At 47.3% G+C, this 26,395-nt stretch overlaps 2 protein-coding genes across 3 annotated transcripts; both read left to right on the top strand.

Annotated features, from left to right (window-relative positions):
- The first annotated feature begins 19 nt into the window (after window positions 1–19).
- On the top strand, window positions 20–3,356 carry LOC111820006 (uncharacterized). The gene is made up of 3 exons (XM_023728433.1): window positions 20–194; window positions 287–731; window positions 3,241–3,356. The coding sequence occupies exons 1-3, from the start codon at window positions 20–22 to the stop codon at window positions 3,242–3,244; spliced, it is 624 nt and encodes a 207-aa protein (XP_023584201.1). The 3' UTR covers window positions 3,245–3,356.
- A 10,884-nt stretch (window positions 3,357–14,240) lies between these two features.
- ZNF263 (zinc finger protein 263) lies at window positions 14,241–24,473 on the top strand. Of its 2 annotated transcripts, XM_004373196.2 has the most exons (6): window positions 14,241–14,940; window positions 15,842–16,022; window positions 16,491–16,564; window positions 16,861–16,987; window positions 18,548–18,664; window positions 22,046–24,473. In XM_004373196.2, the coding sequence occupies exons 1-6, from the start codon at window positions 14,554–14,556 to the stop codon at window positions 23,212–23,214; spliced, it is 2,055 nt and encodes a 684-aa protein (XP_004373253.1). In that variant the 5' UTR covers window positions 14,241–14,553; the 3' UTR covers window positions 23,215–24,473. The 2 variants fall into 2 exon arrangements, with proteins under 2 accessions (XP_004373253.1, XP_023584181.1); XM_023728413.1 differs by lacking the exons at window positions 15,842–16,022; window positions 16,491–16,564 and having other exon boundaries at window positions 22,046–24,471.
- The last annotated feature ends 1,922 nt before the right edge of the window (window positions 24,474–26,395 follow it).

A 26,395-nucleotide genomic window follows, 5' to 3' on the forward strand; every position in this document is an offset into this window, starting at 1 on the left:
AAAGGAAAAGGCACAGGAAATGCTCTGTGCTTTGGTGGAAACTGACACTGAGGCCATGGGTGTGTCAACACTGGCTCATAGTCTCTTTCTTATAGATTCAGAGGCTTTTCCAGCTGGGAGGACTCAATGCCTTGCCAGACACAGGGTCCTCCAGACCCCCAAGCTCTTGCTTCCATTGGCTGGCCTGCAGAAAGGTGGGTAAGTCTGTAACAGAGGATCTGGACTGGATTCCAGACTCTCCATCCTTGGGTGGGCACTCAGACACTTCACTCTCTCTTCCTCCCAGGAGCTCAGCTGGCAGAGGGTGTGCAGGCTGGGAACAGAGCCCCTAACACCATGCTGGAGAGGACCATGATGAAGCTCAGCATCTCAGGCCAACTGTTCTCCTCCAGATTCTTGGGTTGTATGGAGCCACCAGAGCCAATGGCAGGGGGAAGACACAGCAAATACAACCCTGCGAGCTTTGCCCTCCTCTGCTCAAGAAGGCAGGTGAGGCCCAAAGGGCACTGCAGGACACAAGCCCTGGTGTCACCTCTGTTGATGCAGTTCCAGGCATCTGGTCCTTCTGGCAACATGGAGGCATCCAAATGTGATATCTGGAACCACCATATTGATTTGTTTGTCCCAGAGCTGACTCTACCTTGCTCCTTGGGAGCACACCCCGGAGCTAGGACGCTCTTCCATGCACTTGGACATCAGGTGGCCCCGAAGCTAACAGAAGTTCTGTGTGGGTGAGCTCACTTCTACCTCAGTTATCTGCTTCTGTCTTTTTCCATATCCTGATTTTTATCCCAACTTTTTATTTTGAAAAACGTCAAATCTACAGAAAAGTTGAAAGCATAGTACAACGAACACCTATATAGCCTTTACCTAGATTCACCAATTGTTTACATTTTGCTATACTTGCTACTTTCTCTCCCTTACAAACACCACACACACACACACACACACTCTTCTTTTTTTCTTAACCATTTGGTAATAAATTGAACGCATCACACATCACTCCAAATACTCCTGATGCCTTAAATACTAAGAACAAGGATAACCCGTTGCTGTTGAGTTGATTCCAACTTATAGCGACCCTATAGGACAGAGTAGAACTGCCCCATAGGGTTTCCAAAGCTGTAATTTTTATGGGAGCAGACTGCCACATCTTTCTCCCATGGGGCGGCTAGTGGGTTCAACCACTGACCTTCTGGTTAGCAGCCAAGCTCTTAACCATTTCACCACCAGGGCTTCTTCAAGAATAAAGATCAAAACCAAACTCATTGCCATAAAGTCAATTCCAACTCATAGCAACCCTGAAAGACAGAGTAGAACTGCCCCACAGGGTTTCCGAGGCTGTAATCTTTACAGAAGCAGACTGCCACATCTTTCTCCTGCAGAGTGGCTGGTGGGCTTGAACCATTGACCTCTTGAGTATCAACCGAGTGCTTAACCACTACACCACCAGGACTCCTTAGAACAAGGACACCAAACCCTTTGCCATCGAGTCGATTCCAACTCATAGCGACCCTACAGGACAGAGTAGAACTGCCCCATAGGGTTTCCAAGGAGCAGCTGGTGGATTCGAACTGCTGACCTTTTGGTTAGCACCCGAGCTCTTAACCACTGTGCCACGAGGAACAAGGATACAAGGGTATTATTTGAAATAATCACAATGCAACAATCACACTGAAGAAATTTAATATTATTACAATACTATAATCGGTCCATAATCACATCTCCCCGGTTATCTCAATAATGTTGTTTGCTGTTTTTGTTTTGTTTTTTTTCAATCCAGGGTTCAGTTAAAGATCATGCTTTGCATTGAGTTGTCATCTCCCTATAGTGCCCATCTTTCTGGAACACTTCCACACTTCTCTAGACTTATTGTTTCTTTCAAGACATGGGTGTTTTTGAAAAAGTCCACTCCAAGCCGAATTTCCTTCAGTTTATATTTGTCTGATTGTTTCCTCGGTATTAGACCGAGGATCACATTCAAGTGTTCTCAAGATCTCTCCTTTGTGAAAGGACATTTTTGTCATTTTTTAAACAAATGTCTTGTTCTCCTCCAATAATCTTTCACCCAATGATTCAGCATCCATCGATGATCTTTCCTGAATCAATTACTACAACGGTAGTTGCAAAATGGTGATATTTCCATGCCTTAGTTAGTATTATTTGCATATCCTGGTTTAGATTTTCTACCCTCCTTGTGAAATTTCTGACTTATAAAGGTTTTGTTGATAATACAGTTACTCGACAATGAGTGCTTACTCCATGCCAGGCACTGCTTGCCTTATATACATTATTTCCTGAAAGTTTCTACAGCACCCCTGTGAGGCAGGGTTCATCACCCCCATTTACAACCAGGAATGACTTGCCCGGAGGCAGGATTCAAACCCACTCTATTAACCACTATTAACCCTTCGTAATATTGTCTCTCTGCATGATAACAACTAAATGTTTTACTGTTCATTGCTGTGGTGCAATGACTTACTTAATATGGACTTTCTAGCCATGATCTTGTAACTCCCACCAAGAGATTGGGCAGGACTGTGCAGATATGGTAACTGTGGCCCACCAAATGAATGGGTCAGTTTTGCCATCCTGCTGGGCTTGAAATGAGCCACCCTAGAGGCAGGAAAGAGACGACCCCACCACCACCAAGGAAGAACAGCCAGGAGCCAGAAAAAGGATCCAGGATCCCTGTACTGAGAAGCTGCTGGAACCAGGAGCTAGAAACAGAGTGAGCTGTAACCCTGAAGACAGTGAGAAGCAGTGGCAGAAGAGACCTGGCAGTAGAGACCCAGCAGCAGGAGATGGCATGGTGGGCTTCCCAGCCCACAAAGAGAGGAAGCTGAGAGACTTTAGGTAGAGGCCTAGGGCCAGGGAGAGGCTGCCTGCGAATTCAGCTGTCCTGACAGAAGAACTGTATCCTGAGTGTTCCTGAGCCTGAATTGTAACAGTTACTTCCCCAATAAACCCAATAATCCTGAGTATTGTCTGTGAGTTCTGTGTGGCCATTGCAATGAATTCTCGAACCCAGCAGAGAAGTAGAGAGTGCTGTGGGAGGGGCAGTTGGTGTCAGAATTAGGAAAGATGGTGGAGAGAGGAGGCTTGTCTGGCCTCTGCCACATGGGAGTCAGCCTTGTACTGTTGATCTTGGTTCTTCTTCCCCCTTGTGGGGTTGGAGGAGGTCAGACTCCACCTCCAAGCCATTTTTACAGTCACTAACCATGGATGTCACTTTTTCAGTTGACTGATGAAACTCAAAACAGGCCATGCTTCCATCAACGGATAAATGGATAAACAAAATGTGGCCTATCCATACACTGGAATATTGTTCAGTCATAAAGAGAAATGAAGTTCTGATACATGCTACAACGTGGATGAACCTTGACGACATGATGTTGAGTGAAGTAAGTCAATCACAAAAGGACAAATATTGTTATGACACTACTTACATGAAATATCTAGGATAGGCAAATGCATACAGACCAAAGTTTATTAGTGGTTACCAAGGGTGGGAGGGAGGGGGAAAGGGAGAGTTATTGTTTAGGAAACATTGAGTATCAGTTAATGGTGATGGGAATTTTGGCAAATGGATACTGATAATGGTTGCACAACATGATTAATGTAAATGGTGTCACAGAATTGTATGTGTAAACAATGTTGTATTGGGAAACATTGTGTTATATATATTTTACTACAATTAAAAAAAAAACAGGCCATGCTGCCTACTACAAAGTTATGATGCCTGGCTGGACAAGCCACCCTGTATGTTACCAGCTTGGGATGGAGGCTTCAATTATATCTGTTGGCTGAATTGACCTTACTGTCCAATTGGTTCCCGTGTTTGATTATTTTACAGACTATTCAATCCTTTTGGTTTGTTCTAATAGCTGACAACATCCAGTTCACTGAATTCTGTTGAGAAAATAATCCCCAAACCCATTATCTTTTGTAAAAAATGGATGAACCCAAATGCACATTTACAGCGCAAATAGCAGATGTGTGGAATTCTCAGGTTGGGCCACAGGGGTGTTTACTGGGGTCTCATCAGGACCAGCACCTGTACAAGTGTCTTAGGCTGGGTTCTCTAGAGGAGCAAAACCAGATACAGAGATTTATCTCAAGGAAACAGTTCATGAAGTTGTGGAGGCTGGCAAGTCCCAAATCCATGGGTCAGGTATCAGGCTGGAGGCTTCTCCTCCTGACTCACGTGGTTTCAGGGGATGACAAACCCAAACTGGCAGGTCAGATGACAGGCTGCTGGCCCACGGGGCTGCAAAAGCTGGCGAATCAGGTCAGACAATAGGCTGCTGGCTCACAGAGCAGTGGAAGCTGGCAAATCCCAGAATTGGCAGGTCAGACAGCAGACTGCTGGCTAAAGTCCCAAGAACCAGAGGTCAGATGATGACAAGCCAGATGCAGGATCCAGAGTGAGAGAGAGAACTTTTCCAGAACATTCATGTGTATTGGATGCAGGCCACACCCTCAAGGAAACCCCCCTTACTTGAGCAAGTTGGTGAGTTAAAGGTGGTGACTTCAGTAAGTCAAGTCAAATCCTTACCAAAGATACACCCCACACTAATCCAGCCTCATTAACATTTAGGGGTTTAGGATTTACGACACATAATTACACAATACTATAAATGGAGGACAATTATATCAGATCACAAAATGGCAGATGACCACATCAGGTCACAAAATGGAGGATGACTACATCATTATATAACTGCCAAACTACATCATTACATAACTGCCAAACCACTGAGAATCATGGCCCAGCCAAGTTGACACATAACCTTAACCATCACAACAAGGTTCCAGAATGCAGCAACCCAGCGGCCTCACAGCTGGTCTCCCACCACTGAGACTGAGAAATGATGACACGGTGCAATGACTTGTACGGCACTGTGGGCTCCTGGGGTCCCTGATCCCGTCCTGATAGGTCAGGGAACTCTCCTAGGCTGAGACTAAAGCATCTATAATAAAGCAGGGAGGAAACAGGCCAGTCGAAAGCAGGATATTTTGAAATTACCGTGATACCTTTTGCAACAGTGACAATTCTGACTCAGGGACTTCTTGAAGGCAGAGTTTTTTAAAAATGAGGAAATGTGAAGATAGGGTTAGAACTCTTCTGCTGTATTTTAAATGTTTGATTTAACAATTGAAGTGGAATGGTGACAAACTTTTTAATTTTTATTATAGTGAAACATATATAACAAAACATTTGCCATTTCAAGCATTTTTGCATGTAATTTAGTGACACTAATTACATTCACCATGTTGTATGATCATCACTAATATTCATTTCCAATTTTTTTTATCACCTTTAACAGAAACTCAGTACCCCTTAATCAATAACTCCCCATATTCCCCCCATCACCTGCCCCTGGTAACCACTAATAATCTCTGGTCTTTATGCTTTTGAATATTCTGAATATTTCATATAAATGGGATCATACAATATTTGCCCTTTTGTGCCTGATTTTGACGGCAGACTCTTCTGAGACTTTGTATATTTATATTGGGGACAGCATGATAAATCTAAATTTGAGGTTCTTTGTGAAGGTGGGTCTCTGGACCCAGCTGCTACAAAGGATAAAACCTCCTATTCTTACATGATGTGCACACCAGACACCTTGACCCTTACTCCATTCCTGCTCATGAAGGACTTTCACTTTCTACCACATTCATTTCTGCATCATTTTGATATTTTATGAATATGAATTACTTTTACATTCAGAAAAATATATAGTTCTGAAAGTCTTTTACAATTAGCTTAGCCTCTAAGATGATGTCTTAGTCATCTAGTGCTGCTATAACACAAATACCACAAGTGGATGACTTCCACAAACAGAAGTTTATTCTGTCACAGTCTAGTAGGATATAAGTCCAAATTCAGGGCGTCAGCTGCAGGGGAAGGCTTTCTCTTTCTATCGGCTCTGGAGGAAGGTCTTTGTCATCAATCTTCCCTTGGACTAGGAGCTTCTTAGCGCAGGGACCCCAGGTCCAAAGGATGCGCTATTCTCTTGGCTCTTGTTTCTTGGTGGTATGAGGTCCCCCTGTCTCTCTGCTTGTTTCTTTTATATCTCAAAAGAGATTGATGTTAGACACAACCTAATCTTGTAGACTGAGTCCTGCTTCATTAACATAACTACTGCTAATCCCACCTCATTAATATCATAGAGGTAGGATTTACAACACATAGGAAAATCACATCAGATGACAAAATGGTGGACAATCACACAGTACTGGGACTCATAGAGTAGCCAAGTTGATACACACTTTGGGGGGACAAAATTCAATCCATAACAGAGGACATAAGCCCTTCCCCCAAAACTATCATGGTAAAGGAGGTCTATGATATTTAAACATAATACATGTCTGTTTTGGAAAGAATGGAAAGAACTGTTGGAAAAGGCATGGGAGATCTCACATGTTCATCTGGAGTTGGGAACAATGAATCCCATTGTGACCCAAACTTCCTCTCCTCCCCCCAGTATATTTCAGTTTAAGTGAGACATCTGAGACTTTGAGAGGCTAACCATTCAAGTTCTCAGTGAATTTCCAGACAATAAACAGATGCTGTGCTTAGAATGACTCAAAAGCCCTCTCCAGGGTGAAGGAGCTGATAAGCAAATCCCCTCAGTTACACACAGCTTGTCCACCCGCCCGCTCCTGATCCCAACATTGGCCCTCGCTTCAGTACTGAGATTATGCTTTGCACAATACTTGATAAATGAAGGGTTTAGAATCTAGAAGGTTGATAAATTTTAAGGCCAAGGTCTAAATGTCCCTGAGCTAAAGGGACAACATCAAAAGTCTCTACCATCACAACAGCTGCACCAAAGTAGCCGAAACGAAATGGCAACCTTGAAATGCCCCCTTCCCCTTCAGACAGGACCTTGTGAGTTGTGAGGGCCCACAGCCAGGAAGGCACTGGACTGTCAAGGCCCGCAGGCAGGTCACTGTGGCTGGAGACCAGTGGGAGAGGCTGCGAGCACAGCAAGAGAAGGCTGACGAAACACAGCTACAACTCTCATCGATGAGGGCCTCCGAAGGATTAGACAGCAAGCCGGGCATTTTACACACACGCTCTTGTTTAATTCTCCCTCAGCTCTCTTTTATAGATGAGGAAACTTAGGCTTAAGGCAGGGTCACGAGCTCGGCGTGAATTGCTGGGACTTTCCCGCTTTTAGCACTGAAAGCCCAGGACCCCTTCATCCCTGGGAAAACTGAACAGTTGGTCTCCCTCCTTAGGGAGGTTGACTGACATGCTGAAAACACAGCTAGGAAGGAGCAGGCCAGGGCCTTTCATTTAACTGATATTTATTAAGCATCTGCTATTTGCCAGGTAAGGAGCTATGGTGGCTCCATGGTTAAGCGCTCAGCTGCTAACCAAAAGGTTGGCGATTCAAACCCACCCAGTGGTTCCACAAGAGAAAAGACCTGGCGATCTGCTCCCATAAAGATTACAGCCTAGGAAACCCTCTGGGGCAGTTCTACTCTGTCATATTAGGATTGCTGTGAGTCAGAATTGACTCGTCGTACCTAACACCAATAACATATGTCAGGTACTAGTCTAGGTATTGGAGTCCTGGTGGCACAGTGGTTAAGAGCTTGACTGCTAACCAAAAGGTCAGCAGTTCAAATCCACCAGCTGCTTTTTGGAAACCCTATGGGGCAGTTCTACTCTGTCCTATAGGGTCACTATGAGTCAGAACTGACTCGATGGCAATGGGTTTGTTTTTTTGGTTATTCTAGGTATTATTCTATCTACTAGAGGAGACTTGGTGGTGCAGTGGTTAAGCACTCAGCTGCTAGCCAAAAGGTCGGCGGTTCGAACCCACCAGCCACTCTGTGGGAGTAAGAGGCAATACTCTGCTCCTGTAAAGAGCACAGCCTTGGAAACCCTATGGGGTAGTTCTACTCTGTCCTATAGGGTCACTATGAGTTGGAATTGACATGATGGCAAGGGCTTTATCCTAGGTGCTGTGGATACAGAAGTGAATAAAACAAAGCCCCCGCCCTCACAAAAGTCGCACTCCTATAGAAAAGTGTGATCAGACAATAAATATATTACATATCATGCAGTGATAAGGAGGAAGCTGGGAAAAAGCCACAGCAGAACAAGGTGGATAGCGATTGCAGGCAACCCGTTTGGTATTTTAAATCAGGAGGTCAAGGAAGGCTCAGAGTTTGGACAGAGACCTAAATGAAGGAGGCAGCAAGCCCCGCCCCCATCTTGGGGCTGAGCAGTCTAAACCTATGGAGCAGGTGGAAAGGCCCTTTGGTAACTGTGTGCTTAGTGCTTGAGGAAGGCAGTGGCCCGTGTGGCCAGAGCAGGGGCAGGGGAGGGGAGAGAAGAGGGGTCAGAGAAGGAGCTGGGGACCAGATCAAGGAGGGCTTCCAGGCTCCACAAGGACTCCAGCTCTTATTTTGAGATGAAGAGTCGCTGGAGAGTTTGGGCAGAGTGATGTGATTTGACTTTAAAAGAATCACTCTGGCTTCTGTGGGACAAAGAGACAGCAGAGGGGAAAAGCAGGAAGGAGGGAGAGGAGAAAGAAATCTCCCGCAACAGTGTGGACAAGACAAGGGATGGTGGTGCTTGAGTCAGGCAGATGCAGAGGAGGTAGTGAAGAAGGTCAGATTCGGGCTAATTTTGAAGGCAGGTCGGACATGACGGACTGGATATTGAATGAGGCGTCCAGGAGGACACCATTGTTTTTAGCCAGATTATATAAAGGGCCCTTGAAGCTATGTCAGGTCCCTGGGTGGCACAAACGGTTTGCACTTGGCTACTCACCAAAAGGTTAGCAATTCGAAACCACCCAGCAGTACCACAGAAGAAAGGCCTGGCAACCTGCTTCCATAAAGATTACAGCCAAGAAAACCCTATGGAGCAGTTCTACTCTGTTAACATATGGGGTCACCATGAGTCAGAATCGACTCCACGACAACAGGTTTGTTTTTTCTTTTTAAAGCTATGTTAAAGAGTTAGTGTTGAATCTGCAGGCAGTGGAGGGTCTAGTTCTCAGCTGGGTGGACAGGAAGAACTTTGGCCAGTGTACGTATCCTGCCCACACCAGGCAGTCCTGCTGTTTCGGCCCTTACTCCAGCCTCTCTCGGAGGGCAAACCGGGTTCTGGGACAACCTACAGCCTCCTAACAGGATGGAGATGAGGGAGGGGAAGCTGCCTTCTCCAAATCTGATCCAATGAGCGGCCTTGCCCCTGGTGAGGCCACGGGCACCATCTCTCCCCACAGCTCACCAGTGAGAGCTTCGTTTGCAGTACGGTAACTTAAGCAAGTGGCTTTATAAACTGAAGTGTTATCCTGTTGCTCTGGAGTCGATACCGAATCATGGCGACCCTACAGGGCAGAGTTGAACTTCTCTACAGGGCTTCCGAGGCTGTCATCTTTACAGAAGCAGATGGCCACACACATTATTCTGATTGTCTCATTTAGGTGGCGTGGATAAGGGTGTTTGTTTTACTATCCTTTTCACTTTGTGTTTGAACAGTTTATAATTTAAAACATTTTTTAAAATGCATTTGTTCTACAAGTATTTCTAAGGACGCCATGTCTGGCTTTGGGCAGAGAGGCCTTACAGGTCTGCGAGGGCCGGCCGCAGGCAAATAACAAAACCCAGCTCCCTTTGTGCCTGGAAGGCAATTACTCACCGTTCCCCAAATGACGGGGACAAAGGGGAGAGTGATAAATACTTGTCTGGTGAGTTTCAGTTTAGAGAATCTTGTTCTCTAAGGCACTCCTTGGAGCCCTGGTGGCACAGTGGTTAAGTGCAAAGCTGCTAACAGAAAGGTTGGCATTGCAACCCACCAGCTGCTCCCCAGGAGAAAGATGTGGCAGTCTGCTTCCCTAAAGATTTACAGCCTTGGAAACCCTGTGGGGCAGTCCTACTTGTTCCCACTCATCACACTGTATCGAAACTATTTGTGAGTCTAGAAGCTGCAGGAAGCGTGGGAAAAAGGTTTCTAAAAGATTTAGTAGTTGTGTGACTTGGGCGAGTTACTCGACTTCTCTGAGCTCTCATTTCCTGTCCGATGCGTTGAGATTAAATGACATCATGTACGCAAAAGCGCTTGGCATCATGTGAGTGTCCCCAAAGCCTGGCACTGCGCCTGCCACGACGTGGGCAGTGCTGGTGGAGGTGGACAGGGGGTTCCCACCGCCTCCTCTGCCCCAACACAGACGTCACCTCCTTGAATCATCTCCCCGAACCTCGCTGGGTCGCTGGGTCTCCCGCTCACAGGCAGCACCTCCCCCGCAACAGCTGAAAGGGGAAGCGGCTTGGGGGAGGAGGAAAGAGCGGCCTGTAGATAAAAAGGAAGTGTCAGCTCGGGTCCCTACTGCCTCTCCTCCAGACCAACGTGGGGGGGCACCGGGGTCCCACGGGCTGGCCGGCAGCAGCTGAAGCACTGGGCCACTGCTGCCGCTGCGCCGGCCACTCCGCTCCGCTGCAGCCTTGGTTTGCCTCAGGGATCAAGAGTGCGGGGGACCTGCTGGGACTCCACCTAGGGGGGTGGCCCCAAAAGCCCTCCGCCATTAATCAGCCGGTAGGCCTCATTACAGTGGCTGCAACAATGGGCTCAAACACAGCAAGGATTGTGAGGATGGCACAGGACCTGGCAAGACCGGGCGACATTTGGTTCTATCAAACGTAATGTTGCCATGAGTTGGAGAGAACTCCAGGGCACCTAATAAGGCCTCGTTCATTCATGTTGATGACAAATATTTATTGTGTGCCCACTATGCGCCACTCCGTATACCAGGTGTGAACCATGCAATGGACGGGTCAGGCAAGATCCCTGCCCCAAGGCACTCAACCCCTGGGGTGGGGAGAGGGGGCTAGGCCGTCAACAAGTAAACAGTCCTTTCCAATTATGATAAGAGCTGTGAAAGAAACAGACCATTCAGCCCAGCAGCAGCACTGCTGTCTCCTGCGTTTACCTGTGTTTTACTGACTATGCAAAGGCATTCAACTGTGTGGATCATAACAAATTATGGATAACATTTCCAAGAATAGGAATTCCAGAACACTTAATTGTGCTTATGCAGAACCTGTACATAGACGAAGAAGCAGTAGTTCAAACAGAACAAGAAGATACTGTGTGGTTTAAAATCAGGAAAGGTGTGTCAGGGGTGTATCCTTTCATCAGGTTTATTTAATCTGTATGCTGAGCAAATAATCCGGGAAACTGGAGTATATGAAGAACACGGCATCAGGATTGAAGGGAGACTCATTAACATCTGTGACAGGCAGATGACACAACCTGCCTGAAAGCAAAGAGGACTTGAAGCACTTACTGATGAAGATCAAAGACTACAGCCTTCAGTATGGATTACACCTCAATATAAAGAAAACAAAAATCCTCACAATTGGACCAGTAAGCAACATCATGATAAACGGAGAAAATACTGACGTTGCCTAGGATTTCATTTTACTTGGATCCACAACCAATGCCTATGGAAGCAGCAGTCAAGAAATCCAATAATGTATTGCACTGGGCAAATCTGCTGCAAAGACCTCTTTCAAGTATTAAAAAGCAAAGATGTCACTTTGAGGACTAGGGTGTACCTGACCCAAGCCATATATGTTCAATTGCCTCATATGCGTGCGAAAGCTGGACAATGAATAAGGAAGACTGAAGAACTGATGCCTTTGAATTATTGTGTTGGTGAAGAATATTGAATATACCATGGACTGCCAGGAGAACGAACAAATCTGTCTTGTAAGAAGTACAGTCAGAACGCTCCTTCGAAGCGAGGATGGCAAGACTTTGTCTCATGTACTGTGGACATGTTATCAGAAGGGACCAGTCCCTGGAGGACATCATCGGAACAGAGAAAGACCCTCGACGAGATGGACTGACACAGTGGCCGAAACAATGAGCTCAAACATAGCAATGATTGTGAGGATGATGCAGGACCAGGCAGTGTTTAGCTCTGTTGTACGTAGGGTCGCTATGAGTCAGAAATGACTCAACAGCACCTAACAATATCTTCAAGGAAACGTAATCACTTTTTCAAACAGCTGCATGTCAGCCTGAGGGGCCCTTCCTTACCCAGATCCTTGTCATTCTGAAACATTCACTCGCCTGTCACATTTACAAACTAGACAGAAACTGGAAACAAATTAAGTGACGAGCAACCCAGGACTGACTGGATAAATTTAGGGGAATCCATTTCATGGACTATACTGCAGCCATCAAAAACAATGCAGTGGATTTCTGTGTGCTGATGTGCAAAGATGACCTACATATTACCATGTTTGCACATAATACGAAAAAGACTTCTAAAAAATTAAATATCTGGAGGGCTCCTTATGGTGGGCAGTGGTTAAAGTGCTCAACTGTTAACCGAAAGGTCAGCAGTTGGAACCCACCAGCCGCTCCTCAGGAGAAAGATGTGGCAGTCTGCTTCTGTAAAGGCTAGAGCCTTGGAAACCTTGTGAGGCAGTTCGACTGTCCTTTGGGTCGCTATGACTCAGAATTGACTGGACAGGTTGCATTAACTAATGTTTACTGAGTTCATATTATGTCCAAGCAGCCTACATGTTAGCTCACTTAACTTGTACTCAGTGAGGTGGGTACTAGTATACCATATAATGCAAACACAATATAATACAGAGTAGGGAACTGAGTTTTGAGGTTTAGCGGGATAGAATGACCTGTCTCGGATCATATAGCACATGTCAGAGAGAAGTGATTCTGAGGTTAGAATCTTTAATCTCCTGAAATTTTAAAGTCTAAAAATATCGAAATGGCCTTAGGGACTAACTGAAGTCACCGAAGTGGTCGAAAGTCTCAACACTGTTTTCCCAAATGGACCTGAAATGGCCTGTATCTGCCCATGTGCTATGTGGCCTCTGGAGCCACATCTGCTGTGACAGTTTGCATTCCTGGAGTGGAACACGGAAAAACAAAACACCCTGGACTCTTTCCACCCAGTCAGCCGAGATCCACTTTCTGTCCCCCTGGTCAACCTCACAATCAGGGGAGTCTGAACTTTTGGGAGAGACCGATCTAAGGTGAGTGAACCTACCAGCTAGCTGTGAGTCTGGGCAAGTGATTTAACCGGCTCTCACCGCCGCTATCTGTCGTATGAGATTAATAACAGCATCTGTTTCATAACACTGTGTTGTGTGGCACACAGCAAACACTCAATAAATGTTTACAGTCGGCATCACTCATTCCCACGAGGCTGCCATTTCCCGAGCCCCTAGGTCTGGCCGTTGCTGGAGGGATCGCGGACCTGGGCCGACCTTGGTCATGCACTCCCGCTCACCGGCTCCAGCCTCCCAGCTCCGGACCCAAAGCCCTCAACCGTGTCAACCAGGGAATAGACCCTCCGGGTTTCCCTTCATTCGCCGCTCACGAGGAAAGTTCCCTTCACCACGGGGCTAGGAGGGAGATTATTAAGACCCGCTCTCTCACGGCTGAGCAAGTCTTCCGAATCCCAGGGCACTTGGAGAACGTCAAGCGCGGACTGTTCCAGGCAACTTAAAATCCAGCTCAAAATCCGGGCTGGGAAACTGGTCGCTGCCGACCGTTCACCGAGCGCCGCACCGGTACTCCTTACGCCTGAGAGAGCCCGGTTCTGGGGAACTCGAGGCACCCATTCATGCGCACGCGCAAAACAGCTCCGTTCACTGCGTCTCCCGGCAAGCCCCGCGTCCATCCGGATGCTGAGGAGCGGAGCGCCAGGCTGCCCGGGTGGGCCTGTCTTCCGGTGCCTCCCAGCCCCAGGGACGGGGCGCGGCCCTCGCCTATCAGTCCAGTTACTACAGTACTTGTTAAAAATTCAGATTCCCGGGCCCCACTCCGACACTGATGCAGTGGATCTCCGTGGCTCGGGGATTTGCATTTTAATAAGCATTCCGGGGGTTCTGACTCAAGTCCTTCGCGGGTCACACCGGCCTTGGGCTTATTTTATTCTCGCAAAGAGTCGAGCATCGACTAGCGACCCCCACACTTCACCTCCGCCTCTCCCGCCTTCTACGCCCACCAGTCTCTGGAGTCTCAGGGCTTGCCCTATGGCCCCGCCTCTCGTCTTCCCATTGGCCCCTCGTTCATCCCACCCCTCAGGCAAATCTTCTCTTCTCAGTGGTTGGCCGTGAGTATGGCGAGACCTGACCCAATGGGTGCTGGATTTCGGAAATCGTTTCCCGGAAGTTGGTCCCGAGCAGGCGCCTTTGGCTTTTGGACGCCTAACTCGCGCGCTGGGACTTCCGGCGTGGGAGCCGAGGGACGAGTCTTGCGTGGATCCGCGGCGTTGGAAGAGATTGGTGCTCACGTTCTGCCCCCTGGAGGCCCTGGCGGGGGCGGGCGAAAATACCCACGCCGCGGCGGCCAGGACCGAGTGAGGCTAAGGCGCCGGAGCCGGCTGCGCCCAGGCAGGAGCATCACTCCTCCGCCGGGACTTGGAGCCCGGGGCCCGCCGGCTGCAGCCGACGCCGTCCATCCTCGCACGGGGCCCGGGGCGCCTTCCCAGACGGGCGCAGCTGGTTTCGGGGCCAGGGCGCTCCAGGAGCCTGACGATGGCGTCGGGACCGGGCTCCCAGGAGCAGGAAGGGCTCCTGATCGTGAAACTGGAGGAGGACTGCGCATGGAGTCAGGAGCTGCCTCCACCCGACCCAGGGTGCAGCCTACAGGCCTCCCACCTGCGCTTCCGACGGTTCCGCTTCCAAGAGGCCGCTGGTCCCCGAGAGGCCCTCAGCCGGCTCCAGGAGCTTTGCCATGAGTGGCTGCGCCCGGAGATGCGCACCAAGGAGCAGATCCTGGAGCTGCTGGTGCTGGAGCAGTTCCTGACCATCCTGCCCCAGGAGATCCAGAGCAGGGTGGAGGAGCTGCATCCGGAGAGCGGCGAGGAAGCGGTTACGCTTGTGGAGGATATGCAGAGAGAGCTTGAAAGACTGAGGCAGCAGGTGAGAGAGAAAGCGCGTTTATCCGCAGTTTGTTGGGGCCCCAAGGACTGGGACATCGTGCTCGTTTACTTCTGCATTCGAATTTACTGGGTTGCCCTCAGTAGACCTTACATGGGTAAAGGGCTTTTTTCGTAGTTTAATCTGCAACTTTCATCCTCCGGATTTCCCCCAGGTGGACAGAGTGAGCAGTGAAGAGTTCCCTGTTCCCACATGGAGGCAGTGTCGTTGCAATAGTTAGTGTGAGCTCTGGAGTTAGAGCGCCAAGAGTAAAACCTGACTCTGCTAAGTACCGGCTTTATGATTTGGGGCAAGTTACACGATGTCTTTGGGCCTCAGTTTTCCATGTGGTAAAATGAGGATAATAACATACTCTTCTAGGGTCGTTTTGAGGGTTAAAAGGAGAGAGCAACATGTAAAGTTTTGATCACACTGCTGGCTTATTATTAGTATTTAGTAAGTGTCAGCTGTTGTTATATTACAGGCAGCAGTCTGGTCTCTTGCAGAGCTGGGTCTCAGTTAACTGTGAACTTAGCAAAACCCAGTTTGCACTAAGGCTCTGAGATCCGTGTCCCCGATACCACCCAAATTAGCTTATCTAATAGTGAGAGATGGAAGCTTCTAGAAAAGGTGAGCGAAAGGTAGAGGGAGCGAGGTGTTTTAGAAGAGCTGTGTGGGAAAGGTGTGCACTGGGAGTAGACCCCCCCCCCCAACACACACACACAGTTTTCACTGATGTGCACATGGGATCAAAGAAGCCTCTAATCTAAGCCATCCTTCTCTCTTACCGGGTCCACAGAGATTGCTGTGGTTCTCTGTTGAAGGTTTGCCATCAGAATCCTGTGCTGATTTCGCTTTCTCTCAGGCCCTGTTGTGACGATGAGTGATGTGGGTTGGTTCTCAGGTCACAAACCATGGGCAGGGAACAGCAGTGCTTTTGGAGGAGACTTTGCCTCTGGAAACAGCACGAGAGTCACCGAGCTTCAAGCTGGAGCCCAAGGAGACTGAGCGAAGCCCTGGCCCCAGGCTGCAGGAGCTGCTAGGCCCCAGCCCCCAAAGGGACCCCCAGGCTGTAAAGGAGAGGGGTGAGGAACAGTTATCGGGGCAGGTGGGAGGGAAGAGGGGCTTTGGGGCTGCCCCTGGCGCCAGCAGGCCAAGGACAAGGAATGCTGAAGTCCAGCTTCTCAGGTGTGCAGTGAAAGGCCTAGAAATGGTGGATTGGGTTCTCCTGGGGCGGAGGAGGGAGGGGCCTCTCTTTGTTGACTCTTTTATTATGTACAACAGGCGATCTCCTTCTAGTGGGCACGCTAGCTGAATGATTGGGGGCATGGAGTGCTGCAGCTGTGCTGGGAAGGGTGCTGGTATTTCTTTACTCTGTTCCCATCATCTTGGCTATCACTGTACTATGCCTCTGTTGCCCTCTTTTTTTTTTTAGTGTTTAATCCTAAAAGCAGAGACTGAGTGTTGGGGAATGGATACTATGGTAGAGTAATCGTCCTCGGGGCACCAGAAATTAGGAATGCCGTTCTCACTGTGATTTCTGTCACCTTCAGCGTTATCTGCTCCCTGGCTTTCTCTCTTTCCTCCTGAAAGGAACATGGAAGACAAGGAGCTGGCTGGGCCCCAGGTGATGTGGGGGTTCCCCCTGCCCCCCTTTCCACTCCCCCATCCTTCATCCTCCCCCTTGGAGTGTTCCTCTTGGGGGAAAGGGTCCTTTCTGCCGCCTGCAGAGGATCCTTTCTCCCTCCCCACATGCGTCCCCCACCTTCTCTGTCTCCTCCACATCTGGCTTGTAGGTCTGGCACCCTCTTTCCCATGAAGTGTGTTCTGGGCACCCCTTTAGCCTTTAGCCCCTTAGCCGGCGACTCTGCTTGAATTGTGCTTAGTGCATCCAGGGCTAAAGGTGATCTTGTGCTGTTTCAGTTGCCTGAGAGCTTAGAGGACGTGGCTTTGTACATCTCCCAGGAGGAGTGGGGGCATCAGGAGCCTCGTAAGAGGGCCCTCTCCAGGGACACGGTGCAGGAGAGTTACGAGAACGTGGACTCACTGGGTAAGGACTTTTCTCAGGGATGAAGACTAAACCATTCTGACTAGGGTTGTATCCCTTAGACAGTCACCTTCTGACGTAAGCTGAGTTTTGCCAAGAATCCTCCACAGGAGACGCCTTTATCTGCAGTCCCCTTGACTCTGATCAGGGAAACGTGTGCCGGGTGGCCTGGCCAGCATACTTCCAGGCAACCCTGGACTCAGGTCCCAGCGGCGAGAGCCTAAGGTAGGGAGCCTGGACCGTAATGGACTTCGGAGGACAAATAAATCAAATCCAGTAACCCCTACCCCCTCTGTACACACACACTCATGGTGGCCTAGGATGCTGTGGGTGCTGAGCTTTTTGTTTCTTGCAATTTTGAAATGCTTGTTCTTCTGAGCTATGTTTAACTTTCTATGCTCCATTAATATTCTAGGCCTTTCCACAAAAACAAAAGTGTCAGGGTACCAGCATCAACATTTCAGCTTATCAGCTGTCACAGTCTAAAAATTTCGTGAAGAAGGTTCTCTGTGCTCAGAGATGTTCATCAGGCATTACTTATCATTTTAGAAATTTGGGAACAATGTACATATCCAAAATAGGGGTTAAATAAAGTGCACTTGTGTGTTGAGCTATTTATTATGCAGAGATTAAAAATGATGTTTATGAAATATAACAAAAAATTTGATCATTGGATTTAGGTGGAAGGTATACAGATAATCATCATACACTTCTTTCAACTTTTCTATATGTTTAAGGACACCATAAAACAAGATGTATGTACGTTACTATTGCAACTCTGTTGAAGCACATAGTGGTAGAAAGAAACACATTGCACTTTGTACCCATACATGAGATTTGCATAGAGAGGATCACAACTGTGAACTCATTTACACTAATTCTGCAAAGGGATTACTGTGGGCTTTTTGTTTCATGTCATTGGGACTGTCTCAGGTTCTCCATATCCTTTTTCCAACTGCTGTGATGCCTAAAATTGAACACAGCTCTTTCAGTGGGTGCTAAACATGGGAAGAAGTTCACATCACAATTTCTTGAATTAGACTTCTGTTCAAGGGCGTGTTTGCTGGAGGTGGCGTGAGATTTTTGTTTTTCTTTTTAGCACAGCACAACAGTGTCACTTTTGAGTTTTAACCTCGTGGTCCTCCCAGAGGCCCAGATCCTCTTCTGGTTGTCCATCATGTTATTTTGCTTTCTGGAGTTGCCTAGCCAAACTGAGTCTACTTTAGATTTAAGTGTGGAGGCTCTTTTACAGTATTAAACTGATGGAACTAACCATCTCAACCATGTCCTTTTTATTGTTGTTTTAGTTACAAAAGTGTACATTCTCTAAATGCTACAAAAGGTGTTTTGTTTTGTTTTGTGTTTTAAAGCCGGAGTCTCCCTCCCCTCATTATGTCTAGAGAACCAGTGGAAACAGTTGAGTGTGTATTCCAAGTAATTGCTGTCAGACTTACTGAGCAGAGAATTCTCTATCCATCTGTTGAGTGCGGGCATCAAGACTGTTTCCCCAGTCTGATCGAGAAAAGTGCTGACACAGAAATCTGTTTCCTTCACTGTGAACAGCATCTCCGATTCCCAGTCAGGAGGCCCTGAGCACCCAGGTGGAACCAGAAGGAAAGCCATGGGATCCCAGGGTCCAGACTTGCAAAGAGGGTCCGAGCCCCCGAAGCCCAGGTGCAGGTAAGAAATGATGAGCTGCCTGCCCAGCAGGGCTCCCAGGTGTTGAGAGTGAGGCACTTGGGTACCATAGTTTTCGCAAACAGTGTGCCCATGTAAATAATGCGCACCCACACACGTATAACATGCAGAGATGACAAAATCATGTAAAAAAAAGTTCTAGCATAGCACACCTGTGCATCTACCATACATGTTTTGTGACATTTCCAAAAGTGAATTTCAGCCTCATTCACCCGCATTCAGTAGTCCAAAAACATTACTTTTTATTGCATTTGTATGATAAAGGTATAAACCATGGTCAAGAAGTCATGGATCAAGTTTGGTAGTACCCCAGTAACTGGAAAATAAACAGTTGAAACTGTATTTGTTTCTATTACTGTATTTTTATGCAACACGTGCCTTCTGCATTTGTTTGCCAACCACACCTCCCTCCCCCCGCAAGGTATTTTCAGAAGTGCCTCTATGCCAATTTTTTTTTTCACATGTTGCTGTTAAAAATAAAAATTAAAAAAATAAAATTAGCTTAGCGCACTTGTCGTGGGGCAGGAGGGGTGTTGGCAAACAGAAGGCGTGCGTCATCTGCGTAAAAATACGGTGATTTAAGTTGATGATTATATCTCGGAGCCCTGGTGGCACAGTGGTTAAGAACGCAACTGCTAACCAAAAGGTCAGCAGTTCAAATTCACCAGCCGCTCCTTGGAAACCCTATAGGGCAGCTCTGCTCTGTCCTACATGGTCGCTATGAGTCGGAATCGACTCAACAGCAATGGGTTTTTGGTTTGGAATTACATCCCTGTTGCTTTTGAGTCATCAACAGGAACCTTGAACCTACTGAAGCCTGTCCATAAATCACGTGCTGTCAATTGGAAGCATAAACAGAATGAAGTCTGCACTGGTATAAATGGAATCAAGTAGTTGTCAGTAGAAATCTTGATTCACTCTGCATTGACATAATTATCGTAGTCAGTTTCCGACTCTGGCTTTTAACTGGAGGAGGAAACAAAGCAAAACTGATACAGGTTTCCCCCCACTATATAAAAATTCACCTTACGCCACTTCGCTTTTACAAAAGACTTACATTACTATAGACTTACTTACTAATGTAAGTACCTGCTTTCATTAACCAAAAGAAACCTGAAGAGGATTTTTGCTTTTGTGAAAATAGCATTCCTGTATGTAAACAGCTGGCTTGGGGGCGCGTGCATCCCACTGACGTTGGCTCAGTAGTTAAAAACCAGGTCAGTGATGCTAGCTGGGCACCAGTCCCCTGCAATCATCTCGGGAACCTCAGGGACACAGTAGTCCAGGAACTTGACGTGCGACGTGCCCAAATCGGGAGGCAGGTCAGGGTCACAGTTCAGGGTGCTGGAGCCCAGGCCAGCAGGGCCAGGGGCAGCCTGGTCAGAAAGCCCAGCAACTCCTTCCCCAACGCCACTGTCTCCTCCTCGCCTTCCTCTGCTGCTGCCCCCTCCCCGTCCTCTTCCTCTTGCTCCTCATCCCCTGACGGTGTTGGGGAGGCAGGTATCAGGGAGGCGGTGGTAGCTACCTCCCCCTCACCAGGAGCATCCCCCACAGCTCCCACTCGGGTTTTATGTGTTATTTGGTGTGATTAGTAGGTTACTTTTTGGGTCTGGGAACACTCAACATTTTTTCCCTTATGGATTAATGGTAATTCTTTTCTTTATGCCACTTCAGCTTACGAAAGGCTTTATAGTAATATTCTACTTTGGGATAGTGAGGGAAACTTGTACAGAATCGCTCTTGGCGCAACAGTTGAATGCAAAAACCTTATCAGATCATCTCAAGTGAAACCATTAAGCTATGTTAGGTCTGCTTATTTCATAGTGTAATTATGTCTTATTAACACCAATGACTTGGATTAATGATCCAATCTCTTTACTAGACCCAGCCACTTATCGATTATATCGTGCACATTTTTTCAGTTTATAAATCTAAATCTTAGAACCCTTTAGGATCATGGCAGTAATTAAACACAAGTCTTACACCGCAGACTTCAAACTGAAAGTCCTTGCGAGGGTGGGAGAAACAAGCAACAGAAAGGTAGTGAGAGAGTTTAAGGTTGGAGAGTCACCCATTCGTGAATGGAGAAAGGAGAAAAAGGAGCTGGAAAAAATGAACCCTTGAAAACATGCATGTCGTGGGCCCAAAGCAAAATGGCCTGAGTTAGAGAACGATTTGAAAGAGTGGATTATTTCTCGAAGGGAACAAAATCAAGCTATCTCAACTGTCACAATTCAGATTAAAGCAAAGCTTCTGGCAAATGAAAGAGGAATCCCAGATTTCAAGGCAGGTTTCACCTGGATTTCTAAATTCATGAAAAGGAATGGCCTTTTCATGAAAATGAGAACCACTATAGGCCAGAAACCTCCAGATGATAATAGTGATGAGGGATCGGACTTTGAAGGATTCCAGGAGTTGGATGATGATGGTGATGGTGATGGTGATGGTGATGGTGATGGTGATGGTGATGGTGATGGTGATGATGATGAAGAAGAAACAAACATGGCCTATTTTAAGATGAAAACACAATTTTTTTGGTGACTTTTATTTGTTGATTTCAAAGACATCAATTAGCAAAAATTATGTTCCAGTTTAAAATTTATGAAAGCAAGAAAATATAAACATCATCTTGTTTTTGTAGTTTTAGGCCTAGGATCATTTCTGAGTTACTAATTTCTAGCTCTTTGTGCATTCATACTTTTTGGTTTCAGCATGGCATCCCGTTTCCATCATGAGCTCATTCAGTTCACCATTGCTTGCACTTGGTTTAGGAAAATAACCTACCTTAAATGAAGTTCCCATAAAATCAGTTTTATTCAGATAACATTAAGTCCATTGGACAGGAAAAAAATTGAAATTGACGTCAGCAACAAGTAAAGTATATTGGTATAGCACACTTACGAAAATAACATAGGGTGCATGCCTTAAAAATGTATAATGTATTATTTGTGTAAGAATATGGTATTTGGGTGTTTGGACCCTCAGGTGGGGGCTAGCCGGAGGTCCATTGCTTTCCTTTGTCCCTACTGCCTACTCTCCCCAGGTCTGGGACTAGGGTAAGCAAAACAAGGGGCCCAGGGTGCAAGATGTAAGAAGCCTTCACTCTTTGGTTCACTCGCCCCACCTAAGTCACAGCCCTGCTCCATCTCACTCATTCCTGAAGGGCAGAAGCCCAAGGTTCAGTCAGAGAGGTGGGTAGGGCCCTCTAGAAGAGAATTTCAGGACTGGGCTGAGCTCTGATTTATAGAGTGATTGCACCAGCCCTCCAGACTTCGGACCTACAGGCAGGGGCAGATGTGTAGGATTTCCTTTTTTCCAGTGTATCAATAAGTAACAAAAGGGTTTGCTTTCTCCTTCTACCAGGGGAAGAGAAATTTGAGAACCAGGAGGAAACTTCTCAGTCTGTTGCCCCTAAGAACACTCATCCTCAGGACCTTCCTGGCCAGGCAAGAGGGGAGGTGCCCTGGAGTCCTGAGCAGGGAAGACCTCGTGACAGGTCAGAAGGGCATTGGGACCCTCCTCCCCCAGAGGATCAAAAGGAGCAGTCCTTAGTTGGGGCCACAAGTTGCAGAGAACTGGAGCGACCAAAGGAACTGCAGCCAAAGAAACTCCATTTATGTCCCTTGTGTGGCAAAAATTTCTCTAACAACTCAAACCTAATTAGGCACCAGAGAATACATGCAGCAGAAAGACTGTACATGGGTGTGGAGTGTGGTGACATCTTCGGTGGGAACTCACATTTTCTGTCACTACACAGAGCACAGCTGGGAGAGGAGGCCCATAAGTGCCTTCAATGTGGAAAAAGCTTCAGTCAGAATACCCACCTGACTCGCCATCAGCGCACACACACCGGTGAGAAGCCCTATCAATGCAACATATGTGGAAAAAGCTTCTCTTGCAATTCCAACCTCCACAGGCACCAGAGAACACACACAGGCGAGAAACCCTATAAGTGCCCTGAGTGTGGGGAGATCTTTGCTCATAGTTCCAACCTTCTTAGGCACCAGAGAATTCACACTGGAGAGAGACCCTATAAGTGTCCTGAGTGTGGGAAAAGTTTCTCTCGTAGTTCACACCTTGTCATACATGAAAGAACTCATGAGAGAGAGAGACTTTATCCCTTCTCTGCATGTGGGGAAGCAGGGAGTGACTGTACCCCCTTTCTTACCAATCATGGTGCCCCCAAGGTAGAAAAGAAGCTCTTTGAATGTTTGACTTGTGGGAAAAGCTTTGGGCAGGGCATGCACCTCACCAGGCATCAGAGAACGCACACAGGAGAGAAACCATATAAATGTACCCTTTGTGGGGAAAACTTCTCTCATAGATCCAACTTAATCAGGCATCAGAGAATTCACACGGGAGAGAAACCTTACACCTGTCATGAATGTGGAGACAGTTTCTCTCACAGCTCCAATCGGATCCGTCACCTGAGAACCCATACAGGAGAAAGACCCTACAAATGTTCTGAGTGTGGAGAAAGCTTTTCTCGGAGTTCACGCCTTATGAGTCATCAAAGAACTCACACTGGATAGAAACAATGGGATTTCTCTGACCCAGATAAGGTGACATATTAGAGAGTCCTGTTTTTATGAATTGGTCTTCCTTGCCCAACTGACCAAACAACCTCTACGTTTTTAAGGTAATTACTATAAAGAAGAAAGGGAGAGGGGTGGTCATTGTGAGAGAGGTGCAGAGGCAGTAAAAGATTATCATAAAACTAAAAGGAATTGTGCCTGAACTGTCAAGGATGGAAAGTCTCTGAGGTGATGTGCTCAGGGTGGAGTTCTCCAATAAGTCTGTCCTGTCCCAAAGTGCACCCACCCTTTCAGTGTGTTTATTATCCAAGATGTGATTTGGATGCCTTCCTGTGTCCCGTGTCTATCCCAACAACTTTGGGAATCCATGTGATCTTTCTGTTATTATTTCTTCCCTTGGGACATTCAGCAGGAGTATTTAGGCTCCAAGGCCCTTGAGACCAAAGAGGAGAGGCGAAGTTTCTTGGGAAATCAGCTGGAGGCTAACAAAAGACAAGTTATGAGTTGCAGCTCTCCCAAAGGCCCTGGCTGGGAAGCCATGGGCAGTCCAGGTCAGCCACCACTGTGCCCCTCAATGGCCTGACAGGAGGACTCATTGGAAGGCCACACATGTCAGTATCCTCTCAGACAAGGAAACAGAGACCTAAGGGAATAGTAATTGGCAGAGGAAGCAGAAGTCTGAATTAGTCTACCCTTTGCAGAGCTCTGTATTTTGCCCTACCTCTGCCAGAAAAAGATGAACAGAGCTTCAGTCTTGCTCCTGAGTCGAGCGTTCCATGAAAGTCGGGAGTCCATAGAAAATTGAAAATGTGGGTTCCAGTGAAATTAGGGATTATGTTCTTCCCTGTCGAGCATATGTTTGGATGGTAATAAATATCTTAAGGAAACATGAAAGTGTACGAGTCTTCATTGAGGGGCTTTGCATTGCCCCTCAGTGTTGATCTGTCTCCCCTCTGCTTGGTTAGAGGATCTGCTTTTCTCTTTGTGGTCTTACTGGGTTGGTCAGGAAGGTTCTGAGAAAGGTGGCAGCCAACAGAGGCAGGCAGTGTATGGGTCTGATGAGCTCCAGGGCTGGGACTCGTACATGGTAACAAAAGTTCAAATCCACTGCTTCTCAGGGTGATGTCATAAGGTTATCTGAGTGGTACTCTTCCCTTCTATGGTGTACAGCAGTAAAATTTTTTCTGTTCACCTAACAATAACAACAATTCTTTGGAACAGTCCATTTGGGCAACGTCTAACCACATATATGTCCATGGTCCCGTGAGGTTTTTTTTGTTGTTGTTGTTGTTTTAAAAGGGAAAACATCTCTCCTTTTGTTTATTTTTCTTATTGTTAGGTGCTGTCGAGTCATTTCCAACTCAGCCACCTCATGTACAACAGAACGAAACACTGCCCAGTCCTGTGTCATCCTCACAGTCCTCGTTAGGCTTGAACCCATTGTTGCAGCCACTGTGTCAGTCCATCTCGTTGAGGGTCTTCCTCTTTTTCGCTGACCCTCTACTTTACCAAGCATGATGTCCTTCTCCAGGGACTAGTCCCTTCTGGTAACATGGCCAAAGTATGTGAGACAAAGTCTCACCATCCTCGCTTCTAAGTAGCATTCTGGCTGTACTTCTTCCAAGACACATTAGTTCATTCTTCTGGCAGTCAACAGTGTATTCAGTATTCTTCACCAACTCCATAATTCATAGGCATCAATTCTTTGGTCTTCCTTACTCTCTGTCCAGGTTTTGCATGCATATGAGGTGATTGAAAACACCATGGCTTGGGTCAGGCACACTTTAGTCCTCAAAGTGACATCTTTGCTTTTTAACACTTCAAAGAGGTCTTTTGCAGCAGATTTGCCCAGTGCGGTGCATCGTTTGATTTCTTGACTGCTGCTTCCATGGGCCCACGGATGTATTCCAGGAGTAGGAAATTCTAATGCCAGGACAATATGACCCTGGAGGAAGGTATCTAACTAGTTCTTTGGGGGAAAAAGGTGATAAAACATTCCATCGTCAACAGGCTATCAAATATGGTGATAAGTAACAGAAACAACCCCACACCTTTCCTTCCCTTTCCTTATCAGTCTTGTCTCAGCCCTGCCCCAGTTTAGTATGAGTTTTTCTGAGCCAGATTTAAAAGTCTTACGGTTTCTCATTTCTTTCCCTTTGTTTCATCCACCTTGTTCACAGGAGGAGGGTAGTGGTTGTGTGGGGATTGAGGGGCAGCGGAGGAGGTGAGGATTAGAGAGACAGGTTAAAGCAGGCCCACCAGTGGTGGGAGCAGTGCCAAGGTCCAGCAGAGCAGGGCAGGGCTGATGTGGCTGCTGATGCCCTGAGATGTGTGGGGTGGTTGTAAAAATGGCGTGGGGGATGGCTGACCTCATCTGACTTTACAAGGAGGGAGGATCGTCAGCATCAGCCTAAGGCTGATTCCTATGAGGTAGAGGTCAAACATACCTCCACCCTCCAAACTTTTTACCAGTTTGGACATCAGTCATCTCTCCCACAACACTCTCTACTTTTCTGCTGGGTTTGATAATTCTTGTAATGGCCACATAGAATTCACAAACCATACTTAAATGGTTTATTAGGAAAGTAACAGGTTACAACTCAGGATCAGGATCAACAGGCTACAACTCGGGGTCAGGATCAGGAAGCAAGTAGGCAAAGTCTTCCTTCAGTGCAGGACAGTTCTCTCAGCTCCTTTTGGCCATGCAGGGCTCCTCTCAGCCCCCTTTGGACAGGCCTTATTTTTCAGCCCTTGGCCCCACTTGGGCCTAGCCTCTGCCCTGCTCTGGCAAGTGTTGCAAAACTCTTTAACTCTGCTGATAAGTGCCCAGAGGCAACCCACTCTACCGGGATGCCTCTGCTCAAAGCCACTCAGCTCTGGCTCCATGGGTCGGCAAGCCTAGCTCTGCTGACAAGTGCCCAGAGGCAGCCCTCTGCCAGCAAGCCACCTGCCTGAAAGGCGAAGGTGCTGGGCTCTCCTGCTCCATGGCTGAACACTCCCACTGTAGCCACTTGCTCTGTGGGCCACGAAGCCCACTCTGCGGTCTCGTGCCAGTCTCCTGGTTCTGCTGTTGCCAGTGCTCTGCCACTGCTTCTCGCCATCTTGTACCATCTCTAGTGTTACAGCTCTAGCTCCTGGGTCTAGGAGGTTCTCAGCACAGGGACCCTGGGTCCAAAGG

This window comes from Trichechus manatus, unplaced genomic scaffold (assembly GCF_000243295.1).
Source record: "Trichechus manatus latirostris isolate Lorelei unplaced genomic scaffold, TriManLat1.0 scaffold00024, whole genome shotgun sequence".
In the NCBI taxonomy this organism is placed as follows: domain Eukaryota; kingdom Metazoa; phylum Chordata; class Mammalia; order Sirenia; family Trichechidae; genus Trichechus; species Trichechus manatus.